This window comes from Euleptes europaea, chromosome 18 (genome assembly GCF_029931775.1).
Source record: "Euleptes europaea isolate rEulEur1 chromosome 18, rEulEur1.hap1, whole genome shotgun sequence".
Lineage (NCBI taxonomy): Eukaryota > Metazoa > Chordata > Lepidosauria > Squamata > Sphaerodactylidae > Euleptes > Euleptes europaea.
The window spans coordinates 3,209,309-3,219,623 of record NC_079329.1 but is presented as its reverse complement, the minus strand read 5'-3'; the positions used below and the strand labels follow the sequence as shown (position 1 = coordinate 3,219,623).

Genomic DNA, 10,315 nt, shown 5'->3' with positions numbered 1-10,315 from the left:
CTGGAATTACCACCGATCTCCAGATAACAGAGGTCCCTCCCCTCTCCGAGCTCCACCAGCCCCAGGCTCCACCTCCACATTTCCAGGAATTTCCCAACCCAGTGCTGGCAACCCTACTATGCCTTTGATTAGTTCTCCAATCATTGCAACGCCCCCCACATCACCCCCAGATATCGGATTGGAGCCTACCAAGAAGAAGAAGAGTTGGTTTTTTATATGCCAACTTTCTCTACCACTTAAGGAAGAACCAAACTGGCTTACAATCACCTTCCCTTCCCCTCCCCACAACAGACACCCTGTGAGGTAGGTGGGGCTGAGAGAGTTTTAAGAGAGCTGTGACTAGCCCAAGGTCACCCAGCTGGCTTCATGTGGAGGAGTGGGGAAACCAACCCGGTTCACCAGATTAGCATCCGCTGCTTGTGCGGAGGAGTGGGGAATCAAAGCCAGTTCTTCAGATCAGAGTCCACCGCTCCAAACCACTGCTACACCCCGCTGGCACCCCGCCACCAACCAAGTATAGTTTTCAACACAGCCACTTGGACAGCAAAAACCCAGGCATGGTAGGCCCTGACAGATTTGATACATAACTTGTATTTATCATGGTGAGTTGCCAACCAGGCATAAATATCAGGGAAAGTCCCATAAATGCCAGAAGTCCCCCAGGTCCCATCCGCTGCATCTCCACCCCAAAAATCTCCAGGTATTTCCCAGCTCAGAACTGGCAACCCTAATTTCAGGACCTGTGTCCTAAATTCTCACCCTTAATCTACTTTACACATGTACCTCTTGTTCCTCCTGGATTTTGAGAATGTCAAACAACGAGCGGAAACAGGAGTCCACTCAAAAAGATCAAGGTGACAACCTGGACTTCAGCCGAGTCACCTGGAATACTGGCCGTCCTTCGTGGGATAGCATCTACCTACTTCCTTGGTCTAACGGTAGGCCCCCGTTATTGTCTACAGGAATTATCCCCCAGGTAACTGGAACTCTACTGGCCAATTGGCTTGAACAGCATGTTGGGATGCTACTATGATATCATCAGAACCCTGGGGCGTTGGTGATGGAGACTCAGGTCCTTGAGTAGAACAGGTTGGTGGTGGGTCAAGGGCCAAATCCTCTTATTTCCTTCCCAAAGATAGTGCTGGGAAGGATATCTGGATTCCTCCATCCGAGGCACAAGTAAAGGAGAGGTGGATCCACGCTCTCAATGAACTGAAATAAAAACGAGTCAGATGGATCAAACGCATCCCCGGAGCGGACAGGGATGCATGGTGGAAGAAGCTGACCACCTTTTCTTTACTAAGCTGGGGCTGGCGTTCCAACTGGCTTCACGCTAATCACACCCATCCCATCGAGAACTCCAGAAGCCCGAGCCGTAAACCGATTAAAGGGGGGTTGCGATACTAAACGAGACATTAATCATGGTGGAGCACACGACGTCCACACCGTACATCTCGGTGATGGATCAGTATGGCTACCAGATCGGCAAAGTGATTGGGCACGGATCCTACGGCACAGTCTACGAGGCCTATTTTGCCAAGCAGAAGACCATGGTGGCGATCAAGATTATCTCCAAGAAGAAAGCGTCAGAGGATTACCTCACCAAATTCCTGCCAAGAGAAATACAGGTCATACCTTTGTGGTAGTGGGTGGTTGATGTATGGGCAAGATGGTCGAGTTAACACCTCTCAGTACTGCAGGAAGCTGGCCGGAGACCCAACTAGGGTTGCCAACTGCTATGATTGCCAGGTCCCTCTTCGCCACCAGTGGGAGGTTTTTTGGGACGGAGCCGGAGAAGGGCGGGGTTTGGGGAGGGTCTTCAATGCCATAGAGTCCAATTGCCAAAGTGGCCATTTTCTCCAGGTGAACTGCTCTCTGTTGGCTGGAGATCAGTTGTAATAGCAGGAGATCTCCAGCTGGTACCTGTAGGTTGGCGACCCTAAGGTTAGCTAAGGGTATATCTGTGCCCAAGGTCTGGCAAAATGAAAATGTGTTTGATTAACTGCTTAAATATTATTGGAGAGTGAAACTGGGGGTGGTGTCAGTGGGAGAAAGGGGCACAGCCGTAATCAACCAAGTGACCAACTCTTGAACCTCAAACTCCCGGCCTCCTCCAGGTGATGAAAAGTCTGCGGCATAAATACCTGATCAGTTTCTACCAGGCGATTGAGACCACGTCCCGACACTACATCATCATGGAATTGGCGCCCTGTGGTGACGTTTTGGAGTGGATCCAGAAATCGGGAGCATGTTCCGAGGCCCTGGCGGGAAAATGGTTCTCACAGCTGGCCCTGGGGATTGCCTACCTACACAGCAAGGGCATTGTACACAGGTACATAATGGAGCAAGGGGTGAGGCAGGGATAAGTGTCCAGAGACTGGCCAGGATACTAAGCACTTATTATAAGAAACATCACTGGGGCAGTGACTGGTTCCCCCCACCCCCCGGCCTGAGACTGTGTGTCTTTCACACCTGCATAGTATGCAGGAATTCAATATGTAAGTCCCCCCCACACCCAGGTTAATAAAACAAGAGTCCAGAGACACTAGGGGACCTGATCTCTGTTGACTGGAGATCAGCTGTAATTCCAGGAAGAGGTCGAGGGGGGACACGATTGCTCTCTTGAAGTATTTGAAGGGCTGTCACTTAGAGGAGGGCAGGGAGCTGTTCCTGTTGGCAACAGAGATTAGGACTCGCAATCATGGGTTTTAATTACGGGCGGAAAGGTACCAGCTGGATATTAGGGGAAAATCTTTTTTTACAGTATGAGTAGTTCAGCAGTAGAGTCAGCTGCCCAGAGAGGTGGTGAGCTCCATCTTGCTGACAGTCTTCAAGCAGTGGCTGGACCAACGCTTATCAGGGATGCTTTAGGCTGATGCTGCATTGAGCAGGGGGTTGGACTAGATGGCTCGTACGGCCCCTTCCAACTCTATGATTTGATAAGAACATAAGAAAGGCCCTGCTGGATCAGACCCAGGCCCATCAAGTCCAGCAGTCTGTTCACACAGTGGCCAACCAGGGGCCTCTAGGAAGCCCCCAAACAAGACGACTGCAGCAGCAGCATCCTGCCTGTGTCCCACAGCACCTAATATACTAGGCCTGCTCCTCTGATCCTGGAGAGAATAGGTCTGCATCATGACTAGTCTCCAGGCCCCACCTGGAACTTGTCAGCACCAGTGGTGCCCCTTCCCCTAGAACTGTGCCACCACGTGCCTTCAGGCAGACTCTCCCTTTCTCTTCTCGGCCCATTCCAGGGACCTCAAACTCGAAAACCTGCTCCTGGACAAGCGTGAGAACATCAAGATCTCCGACTTCGGCTTCTCCAAGATGGTCACCCCCCAGACACAGCCGCCCCCCACCCCTTCCTACCGCATGATGAGCTGCTTCTCCCACCTGAGCCAGACCTACTGTGGCAGCTTTGCCTACGCCTGCCCGGAGATCCTGCTGGGCCTGCCCTACAACCCTTTCCTCTCGGACATCTGGAGCATGGGTGTCATCCTCTACACCCTGATGGTGGCTCACCTGCCCTTCGACGACACCAACCTCAAGAAGCTGCTGCGGGAGACCCAGAAGGAGGTGTCCTTCCCCACCCATCTCCAGATCTCTGAAGAAGTCAAGGTGAGGGCCGCTTGGCGGCTATTAAAGGAAGCCGACCTCCAGGTGGGGCCTGGAGATCCTCCGGAATTACAACTGATCTCCGGACTACAGCGTTCAGTTGCCCTGGAGAAAATGGGTGCTTTGGAGAGTGGACTATTTGGTATTGTACCCCACTGAAGTCCCTGCCCTCCCCAAACCATGCCCTCTCCACCCCCAAATCTCCACGAATTTCCCAACCCGGACTTGGCAGGCCTAGGCACAGCTCACACAAAAGGGGAAAATAAAACTCGGTCTGAGGGGAGGGTCCTCAGAGGGGCATAATGCCAGAGTGTGTGTTAAGTGCTGTCAAGTCACCTCCAATGCATGGCGACCCTATGAATCAACATCCATCAAAACGTCCTATCCTTAACAGCCTGTCTCAGGTCTTGCAAATTGAGGGCTGTGGCTTCCTTCATTGAGTCCATCCATCTCTTGTTGGGTCTTCCTCTTTTCCTGCTGCCCTCAACTTTTCCTAGCATGACGGTCTTTTCCAGTGACTCTTGTCGTCTCATGACGTGACCAAAATACGACTGCCTCAGTTTAGTCATTTTAGCTACTAGGGTCAGTTCAGGCTTAATTTGATCTATAACCCACTGATTTTTTTTTTTTGGCAGTCCAGGGAATCTGTAACACTCTCCTCCAACACCACCTTTCAAAGGAATCTACTTTCTTCCTGTCAGCTTTCTTCACTGTCCAGCTTTCACACCCATACATAGAGACCACCCTCCAAAGCAGCCATGTTCTCCAGGGGAACTGGCCTCTGTAGTTTGGGGATCAGTTGTAATTCCAGGAAATCTCCAGGCCCTACCTGGAGGTTGGCAATGCTAGCATCTGGGATAACTGGCCAAGGTTCCAAGCTGGCTTAAGCTCCAGTTGCCTTCTTTTAATTCGCCTGCTTTGCGAAGACCCTTCTCCCTCCTTCGCAAGCTACCTCCATCTGGAGCGGTGGGAAGCCAGTGGAGGGAAGGTCCCTTCCGGCTGCTGTGCCCGAAAAGAGTGCCAGCCCCTGCAAAGTGCCGCCCCAAGCTGCCAGGATGGCCCCTCTGCTGAACTCGCCTGCCCCTGCCTCTCCCCGCCCACCTCGGGCCCTGAGGCTGTATCGAGGGGGTGGCAGGAATGCCAGCGACGCCTCTGATGATCCTGGGAATCCTCCCAGCGAGGACGACAGTATTCCTCTGCTCCCTAAATCGTGCTGCAGCTCGGCCAGTTTCCTCCAGAAGCCCCCCTTCTCCCTAAAAGTGTGGTTCTGGAGGCAAGAGACTCTAAGAAGGGGCACGGAAATAGGAGGGAGCAGATCCTGCAGCGAACCATCCCTCCAATAGCAGCCCCCCCCCCACGCCTATTCAGAACATTTTTATCCTGCCCTTTCTTCCATGGAGCGCTGAGTGGCATACATGACGCCTTCCTTGTTTGTTCAGTCCTCACAACAGCCCTGCAAGGTAGGCTAGGCTTAGAGTGAGAGAGCTAACCCTGGATGCTTCAGAAAGGGAGTTTCAGGGAACCCCCGGGAAGAGCAGCCTATGCCCCAGGCCCCTGCATCTGCCCAGGTGGTTGCTTATAGTCGGCAGTCTGGAAGCCCTAGGTCTGGGCCTCTTCTAATTCCAGTGCAGGATTTGAACTTCAGTCCACAGAACCTGACCTATGCAGAAGAAAGGCCACACCCATGCAGCTGTGTATGAGGATCCCATGACCTTGCCTGCTAGAAAGAGGGCTTCAGGAGGGGGGCTTTCAAGGCAGAGGAAACTTGGAAGCCCACCCTTCCATTACTCTAAATCTTAACTTTGCTTCTTGGCCCTCTGTCCTTACACTCCCTGCCTTTGCACAGTCTATGTTGTTCTCAGACACATAAGAAAATCAGAAGAGCCCTGCTGGGTCAGACCAGTGGGGGTCCATCTAATCCAGCATCCCATCTCACAGTGGGTCCTCTAGAGGACCAACCACATGGCACAGAGGCCGAGGCCTTCCCCTGACGTCTCCCAGCACTGGCATTCAGATGTTTTACTGCCTCTGAACATGGAGGTTCCCTTTAGTCACCACAGCTAGTAGCTGCTGGTAGACCATCCTCTGTGAATCTAATCCTAATGTAAAATTGTCTAGTCCTGTGAATTCCACATTTTAATAACTTGTGTAAAAGTGTATTTCCTTCTCTTTAGCCTAGGGTCAACCTGTATGGAGGGGTTAGCATAAGGAAACCAGGGGAAGTCCTAGATGTAGAGCCGGTCCCTACTTGTCGATGCAGAAGGTATGCCCAAATGATGAATCAGGGAGAATAAGAACGAGTTGGTTTTTATATGCCAACTTTCTCTACCACTTAAGGGAGAATCAGACTGGCTTACAATCCCCTTCCCTTCCCCTCCCCACAACAGACACCCTGAGAGGTAGGTGGGGCTGACAGAGCTCAAAAAGAGCTATGACTAGCCCAGGGTCACCCAGCTGGCTTCATGTGGAGGAGTGGGGAATTAAACCCGGTTCTCCAGATCAGAGTCCACTGCTCCAAACCACTACTGACCAGTTCCCCTTTGCTCCACCTTCCCAGGATCTGGTGCATCGTATCCTGCGTCCGGCTTCCAAGCGGCTCAATATCCTGGATGTGCTGAAGACCAGCTGGGTGCTGAAGTACCTGGCTGAGAAGCCCACCACCGAGATCAAAGCCCTGGAGGCCATCTGCGGCTCCCGCCCGGCAGACGCAACAGGGGCCAAGAACACCACCCCCAGCACCAAGTCCCGCTCCCTGACCTTCATCCCCGACAAGAAGAGGGGCGCCAGCCGCACTCGCAGCACCGGCCAGTTGAAAGGGAACAAGAACGTGGAGAAAACTAGCTGAAAGGGGCCTATTAAAAAGGAGAGAGACTGTCCGAGAGACCCCTGTGCCCATGTGAACTTCCGAGCGGGAGCCGGTTCTTAACGGGATGGCTGTGGTTATGGGGTGGGCAAGCGGAGGGGGAAAGGTAAACACCCACTGTAGAGCCGGGAGCTCCCGAAGGGGGTTTCCCACCGTTCATGCATCCTCCTCTTTAAAGAGAAGGTGCAAGCAAGATTTGGAACGTAACTTTTAACATTTGACAAAAGAAGACAGTGTAAGACCGTCACAGGTCTAAAGCGAGAGATAACTTTTTTAGGGTGGGGGGTCAACAAGTTTCCTGCTGTCATTCCTAGAGCATTTTTTCATTCAGTCTGTGACAAACGTAGGAGACAGTTTTGGTGAAAAGTTGGCAACCCCCCCTTTCCTGTTTATTCCAAGTGTTTTGGGGTCAAAAACGGTACTGTCCAATTCATTGTAGTCATTCTTTTCTATGCAATTAAAAAAACCAAACCGACACGCGGCATTTGAAACACGCGGAATTTGTTAGGGCCTGGATTCCAGGGGCGATTTTCCTGGATAAAAGGGGCTAGCAAAATGCCCCCCCCCCCATGTTGTTCTAAGGGTCCTGTTTCTCGAAGGAACACATTTCGGGACTCCCCAGGTGGAAATCCCTTCAGTCCACATAAATCTGCAGTGGATCCAAGCCTGTTTCTTCATAGTAGACTAATTTTGCAACAATATCCTCTCCAGCTCTCGTTTTTTACGTAACTCATCAAACGGTTTTTCGAGTAAAAGTAGCAACCGGCTGCTTCCTGGGATTTGTCACCTCATGCTTTGAGGCTTTCTTTCCAGAAATCCTTCTCATTTTGGAGGTGATGCTGCTACAGAGGAGTTTAACCCACCGCCCGTTCTCTCTTGCAGCAACAATTTCAGCTGCTTCCACGCGTTGACAAATCCATCACCAGCAGCAGGTACTGAAGACATTTGCAGGGACTTCGGAACAGGCTTTCTACAACATTTCGTCCAGCCTATTTTCTCAGCTGGTTTGAGGGGTCTTGCAGCCCCCCCATGGGTTGAGAATGAGCCCCTCTTTCATGCCTCACCTGTCCCAGGCGATGCTTCAGGTAAGTGATGTCTGCCCGACAAAACCACCCCTGCTCTATCCCAGCTACCTTCATGAGGAAGTCGGTACATGTTGCTGGCATGTTTCTTTGCTATCTTGCGGGTTTCTTGATGAGCACCTTTTTCCTGACGTTTTACAAGAAGACCAGGCTATGAGCACACTGCTAGCGGCTTCACAGCCGTGCCCAGCAGTGCAGGAGACCTTATCACAACTTGCGCTTTTATGAAATGGAATTATCAGTTAAGAAGAAGAGTTGGTTTTTATATGCCAACTTTCTCTACCACTTAAGGGAGACTCAAACCGGCTTACAATCCCTTCCCCTCCCCACAACAGACACCCTGTGAGGTAGGTGGGGCTGAGAGAGTGTGACTAGCCCAAGGTCACCCATCTGGCTTCATGTGGAGGAGTGGCAAAACCAACCCAGTTCACCAGATTAGCCTCCACCGCTCATGTGGAGGAGTGGGGAATCGAACCCGGTTCTCCAGATCAGACCCCACCTCTCCAAACCACTGCTCTTAGCCACTACATCATGCTGATTTTCTATTCCACTGGACTTTCTATTCCACTGGACAGCTGGGTACAGAGGATAGGCACAGGAATGTCCTTAACGGATGAGCCAGATTTCATTCCCAGTTTTTCTGCTGAAAGGGGTCCCGCACAGTATGAAAACCTGGGCAGCCGCCTGCATCCAGTGAGATACGATTCTCGCATTGGTCAAGTCCTGGTTGGCTGCCAGCGCACTTGCCTCCGCCATGGGATTGGAAGACTTCTTGCATGCATTGTCTCCGAACTCTGCTGGAACAATTATGGCCTTGTTCTCATGCGCCTGGAATATGAATTATTCAGGAAGAAAGCAAACAAGATCAACCTGAACGTCTGGGAGAGCCCAGACATATCGGCGGTTGCTTGGAAGCAGAACAGTTCCATCCCGGATGCGTCTCCAGACCGGCTGAAGATCTTTTGGACAGTTTGCGACTTGTTCCCTCTTTGACAGAGGCTGGCCTGCCATGGACAAATGCCCTTGAAATCCTGTGGAAGCAGCTTCCACTGTAAGGAACAGACTTCACGCTCCATGCTCGGCCGTCAGCCACAAGATACGGAGTCCCATGTCAGAGCATGACAAAGGATAATGCTGGTCAAGATATCTGCAAGTGCTGGTTTGTTTTCCTGCTCCGAGGTTTCCATTCAGTTCCGTGAGTGCAACTGGCACAGCCATGTTGTCGCAATGTTTTCCAAAATGTCTGCGACCCGCCCATCTGCCCAGGCCACAAGTGATGCAAGATGTTCCCATCAGCTTCTGCAACGATGCGCTCCTCTTGTGTTTGTTTCTGCTCCATGTGAAGAGATGCAAATGTCAATGCCTTTCCTTGCTTGAAGGCAGCAAGGGATTTTCTTGGCATAATCCCTTCTGTTGGCGCCAAGCATCTTTCCCAAGCAAAAGCAACCAACTGCTTCTGCCCTGCTTGTTCAGCACTGAGCAGAGGCGCTCAGTTCATTTCTGTAGCCATATCTATCATTAGATCGATAACCAATGAGGCAGGATAAAAAGACATGGGATCTTTCCAAATTCTGGAAGGCTTTGCCCCCATGATCTCGCCATTTTATTTGCTGAGGTTCACCAGGTCCCATCAAGGCCAAGCGCAGATGACGCTTGGGGGTGCAACGCTGGCCTCAAAACTGAACGACCAAGCCCAGCGGCTGAACGCAGAATACGATTCTGTGATTCCTCCACCCCTTCTCCCTGTGGCGTTCAGCGATCCTTGTCCATGGTCGGCGTCAACCAGATTGAACCTTCCACCCTTGAAGCACCAACTGAAACCGAGGGAGGATCTGCTACAGAAGCTGGTGCAAGACGTCACGCTGTCTTTCCAGTGGAACTGGTACAGTCATACCTGTGAAGATAAAGCCTCGCTCTTTGGAATGGTCAGTAAACACGGTATTTGGATTCAGCGTGTCCAAGTTCCGCAAAAAACATTTCCCAACATTTCACCAAAAATGTCTCTTTATTTCGTAAATGAGCACGTTTCAGATTAACTGGACAGAGAGATCCTGGATTCTCACCTTGCTCACAGAAGGTGTGTTGCTTCTTTGGGGGAGCTATTTAAGTCACTGAGAGGAGAATCTGAACTTCAGCTGTACCAGGCCACACTTTGTGTCTATCACACTAGGTGAAATCCCCACAAAAATCTGAACCCAACACTTTCACACCCAATCAGAGAACCTGGCCCTCGCGTTAACAACCACCGTAGCACATATTCAAGGAGGAAAGCTATCACGGATAAGGTACTTGTCCCCCTTCAACTCCCCTTTATGAAAAGCATTCAGCTCTTTCCCACAAGAAATGAAATTTGAACATACGAAGTGAAATTCGATTTCCATAGTCTGCAGCCCAGTTTTAGCTCTCCTTTCCCCCAAACCTGGGGTGTCCTGTGTGTTCTGCCCTACTCCGCTGGGCAGAATGTGTAGGGATTTGAACCCAAATATGTGTGTAGGTATTTGAACCCAAATCCTCCCCAGACCCCATCTGACACTAATTACCCACTGGCAGTATAAGTGAGTGCCCTCATAAGGAAGAACCTGCGCCCGCTTCTGTGCTTATGACAACTTGGCCATAGTAGATATATACCTTCCCCCCCGCTCAAAAAAAAACCCATTAAGGAATCAGGATAACATTCTTCTCTTTTCAACAAAAAGGGTCAAAGACATTTCAAGCCAACTTTATTGACGGGGCACAGAGAGAAACAAAGAGTCTG

General features: G+C 51.1%; 1 protein-coding gene across 1 annotated transcript; it reads left to right on the top strand.

The window, feature by feature from the left end:
- The first annotated feature begins 2,117 nt into the window (after positions 1 to 2,117).
- Positions 2,118 to 6,460, top strand: TSSK4 (testis specific serine kinase 4). Its single transcript, XM_056863378.1, has 3 exons — positions 2,118 to 2,332; positions 3,255 to 3,618; positions 6,173 to 6,460. Exons 1-3 carry the CDS (start codon positions 2,121 to 2,123, stop codon positions 6,458 to 6,460), a joined length of 864 nt encoding a protein of 287 aa, XP_056719356.1. The 5' UTR covers positions 2,118 to 2,120.
- The last annotated feature ends 3,855 nt before the right edge of the window (positions 6,461 to 10,315 follow it).